General features: G+C 44.1%; 1 protein-coding gene across 2 annotated transcripts in view; it reads left to right on the top strand.

The window, feature by feature from the left end:
• Positions 1-11,670: 11,670 nt before the first annotated feature.
• The window catches only part of LOC132916107 (Krueppel-like factor 6), a 256,545-nt gene continuing 244,123 nt past the window's right edge, over positions 11,671-24,092 (top strand). Inside the window, exon 1 of one of the 2 annotated variants that reach the window (XM_060975912.1) lies at positions 11,671-11,879. In XM_060975912.1, coding sequence (XP_060831895.1) covers positions 11,874-11,879 — 6 coding nt within the window. In that variant the 5' untranslated portion in view covers positions 11,671-11,873. Of the gene's footprint in view, positions 11,880-22,831; positions 23,352-24,092 lie in introns of those variants that run through there. The other variant, XM_060975895.1, reaches the window with a different exon arrangement.

The raw sequence follows: 24,092 nt of genomic DNA, 5'->3' as shown, positions 1-24,092 counted from the left end.
ATTAATTTTCAAGTAACATTGCGGTTGCACGAAGCCATAACCCGCAGGGTTGTGTGCACGCGTATATACGCGCGCATGCATCTTGTTCCATGACTGTAGGATACCAACAACTCACGTGCTGGCTCACGGATGCTCGATTATCACTATCGGACGACTTCGATCGACTTCTCGATCGTGTTCCGTGTAAAGGGTGTGAACACGCATGGCTTGCCGATTCACGAGGATCCAATCTTGTTTCCGACGGTTTCACGCGTCCAAACGAACGCGTTTTATTCCAATTTGTTTACCATCTTCGATCGATGACAAAGGATTTATCGGTCCGTAGGAATAATTTGCTTTCGACTAGCGATAATCGATATCGCTTTCGTGAAAGCGCGCACGGAGAAATGTCGTAAATAATTGCGCGCGCGTTTTAACGGTCACGTGGCAAGCAAGAATTTTGTAACAAGCAATGCCCGCAATCGAGAGAAAAATAATTACTATCGTTGAAATTTACGGTCGTGTATCATTTTCGGTTTTGCAAAGGGGACAGGGTAAATACAATCTCGTATATCCTTTCAGCGAAAGGCGAATTCCGATGATATAAAAACAGGAACAATGAGTCGCGTGAATTTTATACGACAGAACGACCGAGGAACGTCTTCTTTCTTTGGCGGCCTCGTACCAACGAGATGGCCACCTTTTAATTTACGAACCGTTAACGTCACGTGGCTCGGTACTAAAGTCGATGGAGTTGCACTCCCGTTTAGGCGGAAGATTTAAAGTCGGATGTAAATTTGGCCAACGTTAAAAAGGTGCCAAATTTTTTGAAACATCTCGTCGACCTATTCGCTTTCACGACGATACAAGTGCATTTACCGTGAACGCACGTTCCAACGGTTTTCTACTCGGCATCGATTTGCCTTTGTTAACGATAAGCACTCGTGGCAGTTTTTTTTTAGATCGTTTGTCACACTTTTATCAACGTTATGCAACGCCGATCGTTTTCTTCCGATTTGAATTCGACGTTTCTACTTTGTGGCATTTATTCTTTTTTCGTATTGTTCCTCTGTTCAGCCTGCGATTCCCGTGCAAGCATATTTCTAATCGTAACTCACTTCGCCTTTTATAAGAAGGATTTCCTTTCGTAACTCCCTCTCGAGCGCTTTCCACGCTAAATTGAGTTAGGATTCGTGACGTCTTTACGATTCTGTCACTGATACATCTGTAAGTCGCTTTGTAAAGTATATTACTGCTACTGCCGGTGATAAATAATACATCCACGATGTACTTCGTCGTAAAATTTTGTGAATGACGCGGTTGAAGCCTCTACAACCGTCATCGTGTTAAAGCAGATATTCGAGTATCCTGACAAAATTAGATATATCGGTTCTAAATATCGTAAAAATCTCGTCTACCATTCGCTGTAATATATTATTTTACGGCAAATAATTTGTAGTCGTGAAAGTAATATATTTAAATCGAATAATTTTCATTGACGATTTATAAGGTCTGCGATGTTGTCGTTGCCAAGTTAATAGGGCCACTTCTCCTATAATATGGTCGTAAGGTCGGCGAACGTTGACCATAAATAAGGCGCCCACGAATATTTCCTCGTAAAACCGAACAAACACAAATTGCATCTATGATGTAACACGTGCTACCGCTATGGTATACGATATTATTCGGATATCTGTGTTCTTCGAGCTGGAGCGCACAACTCCGCAAAGCATATAGAATCACCAGATATGAAATGACTTGTGTTCCTGCCTGTCGCAATTTTCTTCCGCTTATCTGCATTATTTAGATTGTCGTGAGATAACAATGAGCACGTGTTTCATACTCCGTAGCGTTACCGTGCCACAGTAATTTACATTCGAGGCGTATGTACATCAGAGTTTCCCCTATCCGTGTGATTGTCTCTGCTCTCTATCGTTTTTCTCCCGTTTGTCCCTTCCTGTTTCCCTCTTCGGTTTTCTTGCAGCCGTCACAACGATTTGCTGTAGCTTCATCATTTTCCACATGATATATCCAGATCGGGAGAGCAAATGGCAGGGCCACTTTGTCGTGTCTCGAACGATCGTGACAGCTAGGCTCGTGTTCGGCGAATATCTCGTCTTTTTGTCGGATAGCCTTTGTACGGGAACAGCTATCGATCCTCTAAACGGCGTGTTCGCGATTGGATATGGTCGTTTGGACATTTATCGACATGGTCGGTCGACGGAAAGCGTCGTTTCATGAAAATGCGAGTCTAGTCATAAAGCGCGCCATGTAAGCGCGCCAGGTTCGTTCAGACAGAGGAGACCGATCGTCGATTCTCCTAGAATTCGATAAGTAGCTGTATCGACGTCAATTTACGCGGTTGACACCGATCGCACGGTCCAACCGTTCGTAAGAAACGATTTTATCGACTCTGTCGACATCCGTCACTGCCGACCGCGCGGACAAGGTTCATCGGTGGAACGGCGGAATTCATGTCTTTCTCCCGGGACGTATATGTCCAGAAACATTAAACGTTAACAGAAACATTGATTACACGGCTCCTGTCTCATCGTACAGCACAAGGGGATCTCGCATCGCCCTGCGGAGCCTCGTGCCTTCCAGCGCGTGTTTAAATTTTATCCATGGAACCATCGGAATCCTCAATTCGGCTAATTAACGCGTTAACTTATGGCCACAATTATAACGCGCTATTTTTAGATCTTGGAATCTACGTGGATCTTGGTAAGTAACTTCTTCGCGTTTCAATTCAATAACGAGCAGTCCACCGAGCGAGATGGTGCACACGTGTACGCGTAATCGTATAGACGTGACGTTTACAGTGTTGTTATTCTCTAATTATCAACGTTCATACGGTGTTAAAGGGATTTTCATGGTAGAAGGAAACATATTTCGTTTCTTGATAAATTTCCCGGCTAGTTGGCAGGAAAGAAATGGAAAAGGCGAATCGGACGGTAACGCGGTTGAGGGAATTTGCTTCGTGCGCTTAAGTATGTATCTAATGGAGAAACAATAACCAGCGGGATGGTCGTAACAGGAAACATTAAAGTAGTCTGCTACGAAACGGCTACTACGATTATGCGCTCTTCCGAGCCGCGTATCGTCTCTTACGTTCTTAATTCCTTCGGCTCTCTTTGTTCGGCGTGCGCTAATGACGGGTTTCGTGCATAGCCACCGATCTATTTAGAGGGCAAATTAACTCGACTGAACTCTCGGCAGTGCTAATGAAAAATGTTTCTGCTCGTTGGCTATGCTTGCGGTAAAACCACGCTGCCTCTTGCGCGACGCTTATTTCATTTTACGCCATCTCTTTGTTTTTCACGCGACAACACCAGCTGATCCTTATCGATATCTTCCGACTCAAAGACGTTGTCTGGTAAGTAAATTTGATTCTTTCGAACTGATAATCGAGAACGTTGCTCGAGTAAGTTCGAATAATTCGATCGTTCTACTCGTCAGTTTGTATTCTATCGAAGTTTCATGTTTTTAGCGTTGTTGCTTTAGGTTATCGTCTGTTGGCACAAGCCAAACGTGTCTATGAAATCGACTACGTGGGAGCTTGAGAAGTTGTTACAATCTAGAAAGATAAGCGTATCTTTGAACAGCGTTTTTGAAACATAGAACGTGCTGTCCACTTTGAAACCTTTCGAGTCTATCTAAAATTTATCAAACGATCCATTCGCTACACGATTTCTAAGTAACTTACATATGCAAATTACGCGTGTTATTCGCGAATAACACTTTATATTGTCACGCGCATAAAAATGGAGCTGGAACGCGAGGGAACGGCAAAGAACATTTCGTGCTGGAAGATCATTGAATTCCGCGATCTCTAGGGCCGTATGCATACGTATATGGATACATCGATAAATAAAAGCTAAAAAGTTCGCGAGGGTCTCGTGTCGCAGTGCATCAACGTGGTGGGTGAAACGAAAAAAGAAGGTAAAACCGGTTATACCGCCAAAACCGGAAAGATTTCTTCCGCACGTTGCCGCCCAAAACGGACAAATGGGGCGAGGTAGTTGAGCCACTGGTACACGAATAAAAGAAATACCGACGAAAATCAATGCTTTTGTCAAACGATATTAAGGAACAATAAGGATCAAGGATCCCGAGAAAAATCTTGTTTGATGCCGCTGGGCTAAAGAAGTTTCTCGCGACGTAGAAAGCGCATTGCTTTTAACCAACGAACATTTGAAAATATAAAAATTCGGACGAGAAGATTAAAAAACCTGAGACACGGTTTGTTTTATGGAAAGTAGTAAACGATTAACGTAGATATAAAATGAAACGATACAATATCCGATTAGATTTATGAGTTTCTCGAATCAGTTAACATTTCATAATAACTATTTAACAACCATGAAAAATAAATATGATATTCTTAAAAAATAACTCGACGATCGTAATACTTTATTGCTTCTAAGTTGTGCCACGTGTGGCTAAAAGCTAAAGGTCACTAACGCCGTGTGTGACTTTTAACGATATTGCGTATCCGAATAAATCGATAACCATGCAATTAAAACGCTAATAACGTAATTTACTACTTACAAGGTGACGTATGAATTATCGTTCGACTCGCGACATGAGTTATTACGTGAATAATTATCGAGTGCCGATGAAGAATTCTTCGTGATTGCTTTGGAGAAAGCTCTGGTATAAATTCTGTATCGATCGAACGAGCCTCCAATTTAAAGTTGGGCATTAATGTTTATTAATGATCAATCAAACCTCTTGCTACCGACAACCACCCGTTGCAGCTTATTTCACGAAAGATCAGCTTAATTGTTGAAACTTAAATTACCCGGTTGCCCTGGGAACGTAAAAAATGTAATAAATTTTTAGCGGAACCTGTTCTCGAAAATTTTCATACCACTTTGTGATCTTTTGAGCGTAATAAAATTATATGTACCGCGCATCAGATATTTCATATTTCATCAGGAGGAAAAAAACACAGAGTAACAGTATGTGTATTCTCAGTTTTCTGAAAGTACCACAGAGAGGCAATTTCAATTACCTCTTCCATGTTTAAAGTGTTGCCACGGAATCAGATGGTTGCATATAACGCTGCCTATATCCGACACGAGTGATAAATGTCCCAAAGACACGAACAAAGTGATAATATACTCGTACGCTTAACTCGTAAACAGGTGTATATCGAAACGATCGTTAATCGATGAAGGAAATTTACTATTGCGAAATCATATTCGTAAAGAAGAATTCAAATTCGGATTAAAAGAAGTGACGCTAACGATCGGGAATAATCGACGGGAAGTTCGATACGAGGGAAAATAATTCTCCGAGGAAACGAGGAGAGACGAAAAGCGAAAGTACGAAATTATCGATAATACTTACAAGAAAGTTGTATCATTGGAGGGTCATTAGCGAGCTTCCTACGCGTACGTTAGCCGTCATTAAGGTTTATTAGCACGGAATTAATGCCGGTTGCGATCGCGAATATATCCTCGACAGAACGGTAACTGCATTAAATGTGCTGTCTATATCGGAAGAATTAATCCGCGAGATCCATTGCTACGATTTATCGCTCCTTTGATGTTGCACTCGTTTCAAGAACGATTTATGCCACCAGTTCGCCATTGGAAAAATAAGAAGGCAATGTTGGCGCGTTCACGTCGATTAATATTTGAACGCGTTCCTTCCCATACGTCGTAGATCTGTTTTCATCGGTAACTGTTACGATCGTATATCGCGATATAGTTCTCACGTCACGTCACTTTCAATTTTCCACTTTTCAGGAATTTTCAAGCTATCGTCGAGTTCGCGAAGAACGTACGGCGCTCGGTATCGCGTTTCAATAAAATGCTCGTTACGTAAAAGGAATCCTGCGTAAGAAGCATGCTTGTGCGATATGTCCGTCCATAATTATCAAAAAGCGAATTGCAAATGCAAGATATATCGCATTCCTTGCGTATCGTAGGGTAGCGGTTACACCTCTTGTTAAGAGTTCTCGCCTTATATCTCAGTTGGAAAATGATTTATTAAATTCTTGAGCGTAGAGATGTGTAGTCTTACTATCTCTCGGCCAGTTACGTGTCTGTTTATAATTAAAATCGCCACTCATCGGTTGCTCTTATAGCTGCCCAATCGAATAAACTATAAGCGTACGTTTCTATACATCGCGTTCTTGCATTATTTTACCTATCGATATGAGTATTGTTATTCGAGGGATATTATTATTACGAAAGAATTTAAATTGTACGCTTCTGTAGATATACCGCATAGGGCCGCCATAAGGTAACATTAGTGGAGCGATACGAAAGAAAAATTGAAATAATTTCAGAAAGAGTCGAAATAATTGATAATCCAATTCTTCGGAGAAATTTCGATCCCGTTCAGCGAGGTTACGTCCGTTGTAGTTACGGGATTTCACGATATCGTACGGTGAACCGGTCCACGGAACGTGATCGTCTCAGCATGAGGCCCTGGTGGGTGACTTCCTTGCGGCAACACTGAATAATTGTTGTTCCTTTTATGTCTCGCGCACTGCATCGTTGCGCGTCGCTACGGATCGCGAATTTTATTCTTGACTTTCGGTGGGTGTGAATACTCTTGTTACGGAATCGCCTCGTTTCTTCGACACTTACGTGTCGCGTCTGCAATTGATGCAACGTCTCGAATACTAAATTCGAATCTGTCGCCCGATAAAGAGATTACTTTGACTTTGCCATGTACACACGGTCGTTTCCTTATTTGGCACAAATTTCTTACATCGAGAGAAGTTCATCGACGTAATAGTAAAGACGAAAGATGCATCCCTGTTGAACCCTTTGAGAATAGAGAAGCCACGATTTTACGTATCATCGTTGTTTAAACTCAATTCCTGTAAAATGAGAACGTAATCCAAAGTGCATATGGGTGAATCGTATCTCGCGCTGGCATTTTACGAGCAACTGAACGATGCTCGCCACCAAAGTTACATGTGTTTTGTAATTCGAATGTCAGACATTATTTTACGTCCGTTTTATAGCTGACTACGCGGTGTCCGTTGAGATCATATATTGTCGTTTCTATCTCTAGGGTTCCATCAAGCCGTTACGATTCGTTCGGACAACAGAATGGATTCAGTGGATTTGCGTTGTGTTCGGTGGTAAAGCGTTCTGTTAACTTCCTCTGCGAGTACGCACGACACACAACGTTCAAACATAAACTTCGAGCGAATTAATATCCTTACGTTCTTCTCTTTCTTCCTTTAATTTCTTCGTACGACATCGGAGGCAACGTATTCAAAAAATATTCGCAGCTCTCGACCTAAGCTCCGTTTGAAAATCAGGTGTTATCGAATTTCAAGTAGAAGTCGAATCGTTGGAACCTTTTTTCGACCGCAGAACGTTCGAAGAAGGAAACTTCGCAGCGTTGATTTCCTCGAGTTTATCGTACGGAATGTTACACCTTCCTTTTATCATACCGGTAAAAAGTGTTTCTGCAAACCGTTGTTGCGTTGAACCGTGGAAGACGGTTTTTGTTTCTAGCGTTTCGCCGTGTCACTTCCTAGCACGTTCAAACGCATCTGTGTAATTTCATCGGTACATTCCTCGCGTGGTGCACGAGAGTCGCACGCGGTAAACTTGCCAACTTTCACGAATTCTCCACTCGGATAGAATCTAAAAAGAGTCACGGAAGACGATGGAAGGATCGTCGATAGAATCGGCTATCGATTTGTTTAGAGATCCCCACGAGTTAAGCTTCGCGGTGTCAGATTGTTTAGGTAACAGGTAGGTTGACACTTGGATAGAAGGTATGCGAGCATCCTCACGCGCCGCAGGTGTTCTCTCGTGAGTTTATGAAGTCACTTCGATAGCCAAGCACGCAGTAACCAAGCATGACAAATGGTTAGTGTACATTGACTTCGAGTTAGCTTTGCCCTAACGCACCGTTGACTTAGACGTCTTGGAGATGTCTGGCTCTATCCCCCGATTGCAAGCTCGACAACGCACGTTTGTAATTTTCATCGGTTAATAACTCGTATACACGTTTCGTATCTGACGCGATGTTTGTGGAGACGAGGTCGCTGATTTTTGCGTCGGCTACACGTCACCGACAGGTGGAAAGGTATTTTAACGATAACAGAGGCTCGGCAACGAGTCAATGACTAATTGAGGTAGGAGAAGATTCAAGTTGGACGATTTTTACGAACGTTCGCAATTACGGGTTCAGTCGATGTCTGTTGTTCTTGGTTTATTGTCTCCGCTGATATAGCATATCGTTCGAGTAACCGGTTCCTTGTTACGTGTAATTGGAAACTCGAGAACTACTTGCACATGCAGACCGAAATGATTAACAGATAGCAGAACGCTGACCCTGTGCAAGCGTAGAAATACGATAAGGACAGTTATCGGTTGTTGCTACTTGCATCGTGTCTGGGAATTCTTGCGAGCGCACGAATAGTTCATGCTCGAAGCCTCGAGTGATTTTCTGCGAAGTTTTTGTCCGTTCCATTGGTAACGCGGCGTGTCCATCGTCGACGTTAATCTAAGCTCGCTGGTCGAAACGTGTCGAAATACGACGCGATAACTTATTCCATCCGACATTGCTTCGGTTTGAACGATTTACCGAAGCAATTTATCCAACGGCCTGCAATTATATTCCTTCCTTTATCATTTTCATTTCTGCCAACATTCCTGTCTTCGTATACTTGAAAATGAACAAATTACCGCTCAAACATATCGTTTAAATCAAGTCGTACGTACTTTATGCAGTACGTTACAGATACCTTCGGCGATTAATCTATTAAATCGCGATTCTAAGCAGCGTATCGAGATAATAAACTAAATAAGCGTTTAGAAAACAATGTCACTCGACCGATAAATCCTACCGAATGTACCAGCTGGAGGTTGGTCACTTTTGCCGTATCGCTCATGGTTAATGGCACGATCGGAACAGGGTTGAAAGGTTCTTTATCGTTTATCGGCTTTATCAGTTACTGGTTACTTTCCTGGTTGCGTCATGTGGTTGGAGACCTTCGCGCTGGTCCATACGCGGACACCCACGTGGATTGGATAAAATTGCCCGAGTCGAGTCGCGTATCGCGCGTATTCGCCACGAGTCGGATTACTCTGGAGCCAAATTAATTACGATAACGTGATGTGACTGCGATAAATATTGGCGCGCAAAATCGAACAGATTTCAGTGGAAAGATCACGACCTCTTACGTAAGTCTTCTAGCGCCTATCTAGCAAAGAATACGCGAGATTTGACCCGGCCGCCAGGCTTATTAACCAACGGGAAAATTGGCAATTCCGCTTCGATACAGGTGGATAGTAATCTTCCAAGACGTTCGACTAACGTTATGTAAGTTTTTATTAGAGGCGATTGATTTTATTTGACGCTGTACGCCGCACCGGGTCCTCTTTAGCGGCCTCGTGTTTATATCGAGTTTGATTTTTATATTAGATTCCAAGCTGGATGAACGTACGGTTAGACTGACGCGATCGAATCGGCAGATGACGGCCGAGAACAGACGTTACAAGTTTTTGCCGGCATTATATGCATCGGGGCATGTGCCGCGGCACGCACAACCTTTTTGCAGTTTCATAATATCGTTTTTGCCCATTCTCCTTTCTTTTTACATCGTCTTCGTGAAGTTGTTTACGTCTCGATCGAATTTCTATCGATGAGCGTTCCGGCGAGCCGACCACTTACAAGTTTCTAAATCACCCTTTCTTCCACCGTGCCAGATTCGCATTACGTATTACGATGTCTATTTGCTTGTTCAAGATCTTATTTAAAGCAGTTCTTCGTAGAAAACCTTGGATACTACGAGCGTGTACGAAACTTTGCGCGTCCGGTAAAGTCTTGGACGGATTTGCGAGCGAGAATAAATTATTCCACCCACGTTTCCCGAGGATGCGTTCTACTTTATCGAGACTCGCACGAAATCCACTTCCGAGGACACGGATTTCATTTTTCATTCCTCTTCTTCTTATATACGCTCATTCTTAGAAATGTTTGTCTCGATCAAAGAATGACAATAAAATATATACCTATTATGCAAGCCAGGTCTCCATTTCCGTTCGACGTGTCTCCTCCGCGTATCTTGGCCGAATTCTTTCAAAGATGAAACTTGACAAATGGGAACGTCAATGGGTACCACCGACGAGGAATCAATTTTTATTATCGTCGCGTACAACTGTCGAACAATTTCGTCTGGCTAGAATATCTATTACAATTGGACGACGATAGAGTAGATTGTGGCAGTAGGGAGTGTGCACGGTCTGGCGGACCGAGATATAGGTGGGCGTTCTGCCGGATATGGTTCGCCGGAAGTAGGGGGACCCTTGCCACCGACACGCTCCATGCTTCTCGACTACGGCAGGAACGTCATCTACGGTGTGATTCGTTGTTATATCAAATCATTTTACGCTCATTCCGATACCTTTTGCTTTTACGAGTGAAAATTCGTCGACCGAGTAAAAAGTTGGTCAACTCTTGGCTCTCGTTCGGACAGTTGCGAATTTGCGAACTAGAATTACACGTACGCTGTCGATTATTATCGGACAACGACGCTGAACGCTTCGACACGGTTTTCTTAATGGTTTCCCGGGCACTCCCGCGTTAACTCGCGAAACGAGAACGATAGGTTAGACGCGACCTGTTTGGAGGCGACTGTCGCCGCGTAAAAAGATAATTGTGATCGGCAAGAAAATTACAGATTAGTTACAACCGAGTTAACATGATAAATTTGTCACGCATGATTAATCATAAGCTACAAGCGGCGAACAATTGCCGGAGCACCGTATCTCGAGCCGAAGATAAGAAAGATGCAACGGATGAAAATTGCGAAACAGATTCGTTAACGGGTGACCTTGCGCAAATTAATTAGAAAGTGTTCCTATTGAAAGCATTTAATCCGTCGTTTTCACTTTCATATTGAAAAACATGTTCTTCCTAGTTTCACGATTTTATTATTATTCGTTAGACAGTCTACTATCGAAGGTTATTACCAAGTATTACTATATTCTCGCGCGTTGTTCGTTGAAACAGTCCAATGTTCCATAGCGTCGACAACTTGGCATTTTGCCCCGAGTGTAAAAAAAGATGCTCTTGTCATCTTATCAGTAATCGTTTCTAACTCTACGCAAGTCGCGAAAAATCCGAGTGAAAAACGATACGAGCGTTTGGTCTCAAAGCTATTTATCTAGAACACAGTTGCTCATCTGTTAGGCGTTTGTTCTAATTAAAGATGAAACGAGAAATTTTGCTCATAGGGTCAGCCTTATCGACGCAAAATCGGAACGTTGAAGGCGAACGCTAAAATATTTGAAACGCTGGAAAACGCATAAGATTTCAAAATTCTCAGCATTCGAGAAAAATTCGTAGCATCGTGGTAACTCTGTCCCATTGATTGACTCTAAAAATAAACTCGTAGGAAGCATCCGTCGCGCGTCACACGTAACGTACTCGTATTCTCCCGTATGCGTAATACGGTCTACGTGGCTGGCCATCGCGGCTCATTTTGACCAGGTTTTCGACGGCTCGTGAAGAAACGTCCTCGTTAGATACATTTGGTCGCGTAAAAGTTTGACTCGTCGATGTGCGCCGCTCGCTCAGCTGTTTGCGTACGCATGTGCGTTCACGTACATGGCTCGTGTAACTCTCACATCTCGGTACATACGGACGATTGCAGCGCGTACAACAAACTGCGCAGTGTGCAGCGACTGCAGGCACGCCCTACTCCTGTGTCGCACGATACGTCGCGTGGTTCGCCTACATACCGGGTGTCGTTCGTTCCTTGGAAAGTCTTTTGTATCTTTTTTTTTTTTTTTGTTATCTGTCGTTCATCGTCCTCGTGGATTGCTCGATAATGGTTCGTTCACCTGTTGCGGGAAACGCGCCTCCTCTGGATTCGTAGAAGCAATTAGTCGGACCAGATTACGATGGTGGTAAGGAGTAAAAATCGATTAAAACGTAAACTTCGTCTTGCCGCCGTATTACCGCGATTTCTCGTCAAACGTATTTCTTTTTGCTCTTACATCTGCAGCTCGTTCCTCCGAGTTCCTCATCGTTTCGCAATTTGTTCCACTTTATCGCGTATACGATTAAAAAATTTTTATTCGCGAAATAAATCGCGGGAAACGGTCGAATGTTCGAACTAGTACGTACGATATCGCGCGGCGGCAGCGGTTCGTATGTATGTGGAACGAGCGTATCAGGTATATGTACCTACATATATGTGTAGAAGGTGGTATCGCCTTAAGGTTAACGCAATCGCTGATAGGTAGCCGATGTGGTGTTGCCGTGCCGGGAGACCTTAACGTCTTACACGAACTCTCGGCACCCGGTGTACATCGCGGCGGCGGCGACGGCCGCGGTGTTATGCAACTCGCTTGTTAGTTACTTACTTATGCACTGTTAAGCATCGCCGTAGCTTCTTTAAGCGGCCTAACGCCGACACTGACGTTAGCGTGCACGTCTGTGTACCTTAATACGCGCCTATCCGCGTGTATCTGCATCTGGTAGCCTTCACCTCGTTTCAGCGGACATTTCCGCAGCTGCACCCGACCAAAGGTTTCAACTCGTTTAAACATCGGCTAAGCCTTTATCAACATCGTTGGCCCAGACAATGTATCTTTCGCACCTTCCTTTTCTTCCAATAAGCAAAGTAATACCTAGGTTCGCGTAATCCGATTACCTTTACACGAGGAGATAAAAAAATTCGTTTAAAAACTACGCACGCCTCTCCTAATCTTCGGTTTGATCATCGAAAGATCGTTGGATACTTTCAGGTATTGCCCGATATAGTATTCGCGGAGAGTATACAACACGGTACGAGTTTCGTCTGGTAAGGCGTTCGAGGCAATTTTCCTTTCAATTCGAAAAAGATTTATGCACCAGTTGGCCAGAAGCGAAATTTCTTGGGACACGATCATTGTGGCTTTTGCGGTTTCCAATTGAGGAGTCAAGTAGTAAAGTGTTTTATATAGGGAGTTATTTCAACGTAAGCAGATACAACAGATTGCTCGGAATTATGGCTCGAGGGAGGTGCGGAGAAATTATTAATTATAACACAATAGCCCTCAACATTTTATATATTATAGATCTCTGTGCTTCTTAATCGATAGCGATTACGGGCTATACCGTAACCACTGTAATCAACCCGCGTATAATGTTGCAACCTCGTGTTTTCCCAGAAAATTACACGCGAAATTCCCTATAAGTATCGAACTTGCAGCAACGAAAAATGTACGTTTGCTCGTACACACTGAAAACACGCTGGAATGCGTGGAATATATTTCTTGATCGCGTGTCCTCGTGGCTTCTTGTCCACGATTATTAGCGGTCCTCTGATGACAGTAATCTCGAATTCCACTCTTGCCATTTCCTCGTATGCGAAATTAATCGAGATTACCAAATTTTACGAGAAGAAAACATGTAAGTGAAAAAAAAATGTAACGTCCACTTCGGAACATCGAAAAGGACGCGACATGGAAAGTCTCGTGCACCGTCGTCTCCTCCCAATTCCTTTCCGATCGACCACAATTACCCGCGGTCGCATAATTATGGCAATTACGGGTCGCGGAGTTATGGACTGTCGGAATAAATGCAAGCCACTGCTATTAAAGCGTTACGGTTCTCTGTATATTCGATCTCCGTTGAAGACTCGACCGTCTACCTTAGAGATACGGTAGCTGCGTGTCGGCTTAGATGAGCTCTTTGTTTCTCGCAAATCACAATAACGATCGTATCGAATCATTCTCTACACTCTACGATACGAATCTCCATTTACCCATTCGTTCGAAAATTGTTCGACCATTAGCTACGTATCGTCGCCCTGCTTCTTAACTGTCCTAATTTCGTTTTTTAAAAAAAATGTAATTAACCGATGCACATACGTCTGATCGGTACAAAGGATTACGAATTTACGATAATACGATGGAAGCTTTACTTACAATCGGAAAACAACGATTATCTAGTTCTTTTAAGTCCCAAGTTCGCGCGATAATGTTAAACTTCATTAACTTTAAACTCAGTCCTCTTCGTTTGGAAAACAGCGATGATAGAACAGTTAAGAACCATATATTATAGACTTTCGAATATATTTCGAATCGGTATGTTCGTCGAATAAATCGCGATTACGGAAAGGCTAAAATTCGTCGTAATTGCGAGACTGCGAAAAAAGAGACACGAATAAGGAAAAATACTTTACCATAAGCTTTCTGTTACAACAGGGACGAGTGGTCGGGCGAATTGTTTACGATTGGATGTTAACGGGGGCGATAAACGTTAGCGTCGAATCGTTTACCGAACCACGAGATTCCGGAACAAATTACTTCGTAACGCGCTCGACGAGTCCATAAATACGTCGCCGGTGCGTTTTTCTGCCGGTACGATTTTCTGTCGTTCGTGGAAAGCAATAGGCTCGCGTTAATCCGGGACAATTTGTCGGAGACTGGTTTCGATTCTGGTATTTATCAGCCGCCGTTGGCGTTCGTCTCCTCTCCGCGGTTTGCTATTTTCTGCGCTGCTTTTCAGCCGCTTTGGCTCGCTGTGTGCATCGTCTGTGTGCCTCGGTTACAACACACGCGTTTGTTCCGCGACAGAGAGACCAAGTTGAAGGTGAATGGCGGGCGTGGCGGACAGTCCAGGTAGGATGAGTGCATCCTGCTTGAACGACGCCTTGATCGTCGTCTTCCTCTCCTCCGTTCGAGAGACCATTTCGTACGTCGAAGGACGGAAGGCGTTCGTCCGAGAAATCTGATGCTGTCTGCCAGCTTGAAACACGGCGAAATAATTATTTTCTTCGGATGAACTATCGAACAAACTTCTTTCGTTATAAACGTACAAGTTGTTAAAATTGGTACGAAAGCTCATTTTTTCGATACATATTTTCAAGCACTTTTTTAATTTCTAAATTGTATTTTTATTTGGTAAATATGTATGTATTTCTAATCTGTTTAGTATATATTTGAATCGTTTTATTCATCTTTTTTTCCGCGCAAAAATTGTAGTTATATGCGTTTAGATGATTTTCATTGTAATCAGTGTCTCTTCGTTCCACCTAGCTTCTTCGCTAGCTGACTCATCTGCTTTTAACTCAGCTCCGTCTCTCTTGATTCAATTATGCCGAATCATTTCTATTTCTGAAATCAAGAAATCAAGGGTCAACGTACCCGCTATGCTGCCCTCCACGTGTCGTTAAACGGGGCTGCCCTTTGACCCGAGTCTGAAACTCTTGAAATCTCGGGTCTGTGTGATTCTCAGGGTCCGTTGCAGTCCATGGGATAGTCGGTTCGTTCTCTGCTGTCCAGGCTGTACTCTCGATCGTGTACCTCGCATTTATCTCGGTCTGGTTGCTCTCTTTTTTCCACCATCACCGGCATCACCGAGGTTCGAGCTCCATTTTTCAGTCCTGGCTCTTTGTAATGCTGCTCTAAGTGGGAGAGAGCAGCGTGTACGGACGTTAACGAACCAGTTGGCTCTCCTGAAAGGCTGACGGTGTATCGATGGGAGCGGCAAAGCCACTGGTACGTTTGTCCGGTGGAAAAACTGCCCGTGAGAGGTACTAATTTAATAATCTTCATTAACCTGCATCGGACTGGCAGAGGTGGAGGTGAAGGTTGGGGCAAAAGGAAGAAGAGGAAGGAGGTGGAGGAGGATACGACCGTGGAAGGTTGTTGGTAGAGCAGAGTCAAGTACACGCGTTTCTGATGGGCCGTCTACCGAGCAGAATCGAGAGAAACGGGCAACAAGGGAACTCGAGAGAAAGAGAGGGGTAGAACAGACTGTTTGCTCATTAGACCGGATAATTGCAGGTGGGTCCGAGCTCACCTTGCCTCGCCTCGCCTCGCCTCGCCGCGAATCACCTCGACCTCACCTTCCCTCCTACCTCTTCCCATTCTCTCCACCTTTCGTTCAGTTACCGCTCTTGGTGTTCCGTTCTTTTCGAGCAACTCTGACGTTTCTCTCGATCTTTTTCTTCCCTCTTAATCTTCTTCCTTGATCGTTGAAAGGGATTAGCATCGCTCGAACGAGACGATGAGCGAAGTTAAGCAGCGTTTTGCAAAACTTCGCATCGATTTGTCCTCGATTCAACGAGATCGCGCGAGCATCCGAACCAGATTGATCTTACGTTGTTTATTAAAGTTGCGTGTTACACCGCGACGTAAACCAACGTAATTTCAAATAAATTCAAGGAACGTCGATAATGGAAACGTCGCTGCGACGACGTCAACGACCAACCAGGTCGTCGAGGCTAATAAGCGATATGGTGTACGGGTGAAAAGTTAATTAATTCTAATAAGTTCTCAATAATATATGGGCGAACTTCACGGAACTTCCTCGTACGGACATTCATTGCCCCTCGTAAAAGTCTCTCGTACTCTCTGGCTCTTATACACCGCGGTTGCGATAGAGAGAATGTAACAGGAATGTAATACTACGGTGTATAGCGTACGAGTTACCGGTGAGCGTTCGAGTTTCCTTTAATACAGCCTTTTTCATTTGCGACCTTCATGAAATTATTATTAACCGCGATGAGCTGCATGCGTACGAATATTAATTTCAAGGTTTCGCTTATAGATTTGCAAATTTCAAATATCATCATACTTTTTAATGTTCTTGTCAAACGTTTCCGTAATTTTAAACGATCGTCTGTTATTCGACGCTTTCGCGAAGCGAACGTTCGTTACACCCGGTTGATACGATATTTTTCAATTTTTGCGTATCATACGAAAAGATATAATTTATTCGACTTTCACCTCAAGCTTTGTTAATCCAACCTACATTTTTTAATACGGAGTATCGCGTAAAGTATTTTTTATTAAGATTTCACCGTGGTATATAGGCCAGGAAAAAGGGAGATCGATTCTTCGCGTGCCAAACGGTTGTAACTCAGCTTAAGAATAGCAGATTATTATGGACGCGATGTAAAACAGTGCTTCTATCTATCTTTATGTACTGTATCTTCATATATGCAATCGTAACTTCTCGAAAGCGAAGCATCTGTTTGTATAAGCATATTTTACTACGTTTCCACGTGAAATGCTCGTAGCTACGTAATAATTACGCTTATCGCCGGACTGCGACTGTTCTTGATTAGGTAACCGTGACACTTGTCAACGTAACATTAACATTTAACCTTCCTTATCAGTCCTGAACAGAGAAATCAGCATTGTTTCCAATTTATCGGTTACTCGGTCGTCTTTAAAGTATTATATACTCGAGTAAGTGACGAAAACGATTTACAACCAATGGATACGCAGCGACGAATTTCCAAAAGCTACAAAAATGAAAATTTAATCGGCAAAAATCTTAATTCAAACGATGTGTTATTTTAATGTCTATCGGAGTAGCTCTGCTTCCTTGTTCATTCGACCGTCTAAAATTTTTTTTCGAAGATAAAATTTTGGTTACGTCACGCTCGAAATACATCGCGTAATAGAGAACCGAGATGAAAGCAAATCCGTCATATTCTGCGCCAATGCGACAGCGTAACACGTAGAGACGCGCGAGGGCGCGGCAATGGCTACGACTGTTGGATCTGCCCAACCCAGTAGATGCCGGGACATTTAAATCGAGAGACAAGACGTTTACGGCTCTCCCGTGGAGGTGGAGCATGGGAAAGTCCATCAGTCCGTTTATCGTCCAACTTTTCCTTTTCCGTGTTCCGTGTTCTCTTCGCCGCGCCACCGCGCATGGAAAGCCGTTTACGACGTTTCTGTCTGGATAGGCATAACCTTGACATTAGACCTAAAGTATCGCTGCGTCAGCGATTGGATCGTCGACAAGGATCGTTGTATGCAGAACGCATCGTACGAGATGCATTGAATCTATAAACTACGATCATTTGTTTCTTCCTACGTAATCTCGTTAAATCTATTCCTCTAAATTTTATCGTTAAAAGCTACCGGCTTTTACTTCGTATCGAAAGTTTTTATACCGCGTTATTCTCGTCCAAGGAACTCTGGCTGGAATGGAAATTAACCCGATTAACAGCTGGAACGTTTCTAACGAAGACACAAGTAAAGAAGTATGAAGTTACAACGCAGTCGTTTAGCGATACGTAATATAGAAATAATAAATTACCGATGCTTCCTTCCCTCTTTCAGTTTCTCTCGTCGATATTTTAGACGAAATCGAGCGTACGTTTTCCGTTTTAAAGCGTCTTTAACCCCGAGGCTCGTAAAAGATAGTCATATCCTATATTATATTCGGAGATTAACAACGAAATACGTTGAGCATCTTGGGCCGAATCACGAGCGTACAATCGCGCCGCGGCCGAGGGGAACAACCGTTTCGCATAATGCGCCGGCTCGATGTAAATGGACGCGTGTCCGCGTATATAACCTGGTTCCTTTTTTCCCCCTCTACGTAATCTATGAACGTACACATTTTCCAGCCACTGACTCTCCCCCCGTCCCTCCTGGCAAATGAAATCCGGAAGCGATCGAGAATTAATGCGGGGATCACGGGGATACGAAATCGCGAGGCTTTCGAGACACGGACTGTGTCAGCCGGCTGGACGTATTAGCATGAGAGATTAATTTATCAGTGGTTGCCGAGAATGTGGGCATAAACAAACGTTCGTACGAAGTTTCGAAATAAGCCTCGTGCTCCGATTGCGCCGGGCGTGCAAGTAACACGCGTATGCATACTGTACCGATTGAATTGTATAACGCGCTGCCATGTGCGTGAACGCTTTTATATTAACTAGATGTCGATAGAGTCACGCTTGAATTCCAGTCGCTCTGTAGACTGGAATACGTTGAAAGCGGAAGGAAAAAAATCTGCCGTTACCGTTGCCTACTCACCGGATGCTTTTTTCGTACGAAATCATTTAAAAATCTCTAGATCGCGGAATTTTCGTGTCCATCTTAATAATTATCGCTGTGATACGCTTCCGTGTCTGCGTTTTCCTTCGGCTTTCAAGCAATAGGACTTTTAGGGGAAGAATTTTAATAATAAACATTAGGATGTATTCTTTATTGAAAAGATCAATTCGTGGAGATTGAAACTTGGATCGTGTATTATTAGTAATTCGTCAGGGCCATTGGACTAAGCAGATTCGTAAGTCATTGCGAGAAAGGAATGACCGAACTGGAGAAGCGGTATAATCGACAAAGTAGCAATGCGTCAATTAGTCGCGTGATAATTGCAGTCTCTCGCCTATGTGCGAAGCGCGATAAAGTAGTTTTTACGGTGTAGAGCATTGTGGAACGGGCTTTGTTCCTTCGATAGCGTTGTTGTAAATGCTGCTAATTTTATTGCGCTACGAATACACGGTCGATACGAGCACGTCGTCCATCGTTGACCGCTACTCGATCGAGGATTGATCGATTGGAAGGTCTCGCAGCAGGTTTTATCTCTTTTTCCTTTAATCCGTCGCAACGTACGTTGGCGAACGGTGAAAAAAAACGCGCATTGTTCGATTTGAATAACGACTGCTGTCAAGTTCGAGTCCGTTGGACAACCGATTGGTATCGTATCGTGTTTCTTGTCGTATCCAGGGAAATCGTTCTACTATTAGCTGCCATTTTCCTCTCGATTCCCTTGAGAACGACTTTGTCCGCGAGTGGTTCACGCTACGCTATCGATCGTGGCGCACCGATAAATGGAGCAGTTTGTTGACTCGTTATTAATCGTTACAATACATATTTAACCATCCAATCAACAAATTCGATCGATTCTGATTCTTCTCCTTATAGCTCTTGCTATATCAATCGTTAGCGATCATCGAACGATTCCTTCGAGGCGATCGATTTTAACGTTAAAACACGGAACTGACTGTTTCCAATCCATCGATGATTCGCATCGCAGCCGAGATAAATCCAGTCGCGATTTGACTGGCGTTCGAATAGTTGTCCGATACGTAAGCGTGCAGTGCCGCACGGCAACCGCACCCATGCGACAGCCTTAACGCGACCAGCGTACGCGCATAATACAAATATCGTCCGACATAATGGCGCATAATATGCATAAGATCGGCTCTCACTGTACGGTGCAACGGTGTTACAGTTAAGTTCGACGTCATATTCATAATTAATCGGACACGTGGAGTTGCAGCTCGCGCAGCGTTTACCGCGTGTGTGGTTAACGAACGATCGTTGGTGAAACGTAGCAAAAGTCAATGTAATTTTCGAGCGGTCGAGCAACACGATGGTGCATCGCGAGCGTAATGACCAATAACGATCAATTTGCATGGATATATGTAAGAGGTAGCAGGACCAGCGGTAGCTCGCCGTGACAAACGAGAGAAGAAGCGCGAAGGAGGGACGAGGAATATCGATGGACACGCGGGTGATTCACGCCGCGTTATTGGCACCGACATTTCTTTTCGCCCTTTCTGACGAGCTTCTCGTTTTAATTTTTCGTACGGTTGACCCACATACGTTGACTGACGTACGCGTCGAATGGACGTTCCGGCACCTTGAAACGGCACTCGAGGAACCATCTTGGCCCGACCTTGAAACGTTTGCAGGCTTAAAACGCCTTTAAAACCGGTATCTAAACTTACGGATACATCGTCCGTGTCGTTCATGCACGGTTGTATTTGTACACCCAAATTGGTACGTTAGAATCATCAGATGTTTCCTAAATATGTGTGTGTAGTACAGCTTCGTGCGTTTACGTTCGATGTAATTTGCTCTGTAACTTTGAAACATGCGTTGTTAATTTTCGTAGCTTTTTCTAAATCATATCGCTCGAGATCGAGATACTTTTATTCGCAATCTTTCGTTGCAATCGGCTGACACTTTAAGCGGCCGCGCCTTAAAATTTAATAATAAGAATCAGTTTGAAGTTGGTTCTCGGAAACGCTATCGCTTAGTGTGTGCTTACGTTTAACACCTACGCGGATACTTTTCTCGTGGCGAGCCGTCTTCGTTAATGCCTTGCCAGTGCCGGCCGGTTGGGTCCACGCTTTACGGTACTCTCGCGCGTATTAATTGTACAAATATGTGACCGGTGCGTCTGGCTCGTATAAGCCCATGAAGTCGTGACAGCTCGTTGGACAGTTCGCCGGCTGTGCGGAGCTTTTTATCTTCCACCTCCCACAGCATTAAAATTACAAGCGTGAGATAATTAGTACCAGACTCGTTGACGTTCATTCCTGCGCTACGTGCTGCAAAGCTGAACATTCTCGCGTTCGATTATCCACCGCGATTATCGTCGATGAGCACGGCGAAAGTAATACCACCGTAGGAATTCCAATAATTCGATGCATTTGCAATTTCGTGGAATTTCGACCCGTGGACTCGCGCGCGGTCGTGGACGGGGCGCGCAAGGCGAAATCTGAAAGAATCAACCGACCACGGAGATCCTATTCGTCGTGTAAGCGACAAAAGGGCCGCGTGTGCAACGCATGCCTCGCATTTATTTCCCCTTTTATCGTTTAATCGGAAGGAGGCGTTTCAGTCCGCTCCTTAAATCTTTAACGGCATTGCGTTGCCCGTACACATACGTGACACGCTCGAGCCACTTCGAAAGAATATATATGCACCGCCTTCGTCGTATCGCGTTAATATCACCGGGACAACGTGTCGTGTATCGCCGGTACGTGTGTATACGTGGCTCTGTCCCAGAGTAGCCGAGGAGGACAGAACTCGGAGACGCCCGCTACCGTAACGCTTCTACAGATTTATCGAGTCGCACTTTTATGCTCTCGTTGTGTGCTACTGCCGCGGTATGCTTGTCCCCACTGACGTCTGTATGAAACACGCTGTATCTATTCGCCGGTTTTACAGCAGCGAATAAAAATGTCCTACGCGTACCACGGCGACGCTTTAATGACTTTGATTTCGATCGGGGACGCCCGGGTTTAAAAGTACATCCAGACGGAGACAAGAGCGATAAAGTTTGCAATTTGAACGCGTTTCCTTGCGTTTTAAGGTCGGAATGATTGGTGGGAACGAGGATAAAGCGTGGGAGGAAACTTCTGGTTGGCACTAATATCTTGCAACTTATTGCCGTATAACGTAACGGTACAGCAATGTTCAGTTGTTGGTACTGTTTCGTAATACCAGCATTTAACATCGAACGTTCGTTGTCTCGTTCGTTAACTTATTAATTCGTATCAGTTGCAGCCGTTGTACGATTCGTAAGTATACGTTCGAATTGCAGGGATCATCGGCGATGATTTAATTAACCGCGTCGAAAGGAAGCTGACGGTGGTGCAAATTTGCACGAGATCGATCAACGCGCGATGCTTAACGACTGGCTTTCAAGAAGAAAAAAGCTGTCGAGTATTTTGCGCGTCGTGTAAATCTCAAGCTTCGGTGGTTGCTTTTTCTTCTTTAACTGAACGCAGTTTGGTCCGGACTTCGTCAAACAGCTCGAGGCTCGTTCGTCGTAACTGTACAGCACGCGATATTCGTTACATCGGAGGGTACTTGTTAAATTAAAAATACGACGTCGTGAAATGATTTTAGTATAATCCCTTACGTAATCGCGCTGCAAAGATAGCCTATTCCGTTTGTGTGTCATAAAATGTATTATTTACAAAACTAACCTTCCCTCGCTGAACTTTATACTCGCTAAGTGTTAGCCTCCTTTTACCACCTTTTCAAACAACGTTCTTGAAAATAACGTATTACCGGCCACAGTACGTTTACAAGAAAGGAGCATGAATCATCGAATTATTATCTTTCCGTTTCGTTCGCGTACGAGATCGCGTACGTTAAATCAAAGTCTGTAAGTCAGAGTTGGGTCCCCGTGTGGAATGGCGCAGGCAGTGGCGGCGGGTCTCGTTACATGTATCTCACATTCGTGAGCGTTCCCTGTCGGAATGACGGGCCAAGGCTACGCTACGCCGTGATTACTCCTAAATGCGAAGGATTATTGGTAATTATTATGATCGAGTGGCGTAACATAATACGTCAGGGACGTAGTCTCGCGTTAGATCGTTAGTTTGCTGCGTCGATTGCTGTGACGAGAAGGATGGGTGGTGCGGTCGAACGTCAGTCCAATAAGATCGTTAATGTTTTCGAGGAATTTTATCGGGGGATAAATAAGTATCGAAGGAAAGTGACGAAACGACGATCGTACTCGATCACCTCGGTGGATAAGGTTCGATCCATCGATCGACCATGTTTCGTCTCTTTCTGTTGATCGAACAGATTATCGGAGTGCCCGCGATTACGATCTGCGCCCTGTTCTTATTCGGAGGTTTAAAGGAGCGTGCGGTGCAATTAACGACGTCCCGGGCTTGTTGATCGAAATTTTATGGTCACGATCGGTGTAATTGATATAAACCCCACGAGTTCTGTCGTACACACGGTCGTTACGTGTCCATGGACGAGTCTGGAGAAGACCTTCGAGAGGAGGAGGCAAACGAAGAGAGAGAACGAAGAGAGGGCGAGAGAGAAGAGAGAAATAAAAAAAGAGGACCACAGAACGCTTTTTATCGCACTGAACGTCAGGTCGATTAATTTTTGTAATCTTACGCTTTGAAATCTGGGTGCAGCCTTGATTTATTTCCGTCGAGATGATACTTTTGCAAACGAGCTCGTGTGCATCTTCTCGCATCTGCTCCCTTCTCCCCCTCGTTGCCTCCCCTTGTGTCTCTATCTCTTTCGATCCTCCCCCTTCTGTTTCTCGTATGTACGCATACCGTATACTCTTGTTACCTCCGAACTTCTCGTCCCCTCTCACCAATGGACCCGTGTCCACTTCCCTTGCTCTTCGACCCGCGCATAAATATAAATCGTACATAATTGATTCAAAGGCCAATGTGGGCGAATCTTTCTGCGATCAGTGGAAAGTCGTTATTCATGCTGAGCCACGGGCTGAAGCCGCTAGCCGCCGATTGCTCGATCGGCCAATGAAAGTATAAATACGCGTCCATTTGCGGCCCGTTGTCGATACGTCCCGGTAAACGGTTTATAAATGTATCGCCTATCGGTTTTAGAAATCGTTTGTGAATCTGTCGACGAGTAATTTGTATATCGATCGTGGCTTACGCGTACGATCTATCGCACGTCTTCGATCTTTAGAGCCGGTTTTCGATAAAATCGATATCCCGTGCCGACAAACTTTCCCTTCTCGGAAACGATGATTCGCATCGTACTATGAATCTGTCGGCGTTCACTGGATCCGTGAAATCGTTCCATCATATATTCCCTTTCATATCTTTTTATCTTCCGGTGACACGTATCAATTTG

This window comes from Bombus pascuorum, chromosome 1 (genome assembly GCF_905332965.1).
Source record: "Bombus pascuorum chromosome 1, iyBomPasc1.1, whole genome shotgun sequence".
In the NCBI taxonomy this organism is placed as follows: Eukaryota; Metazoa; Arthropoda; class Insecta; order Hymenoptera; family Apidae; genus Bombus; species Bombus pascuorum.
Note: the sequence above shows the minus strand (reverse complement) of the source record. Positions and strands in the feature narration are given on the sequence as shown.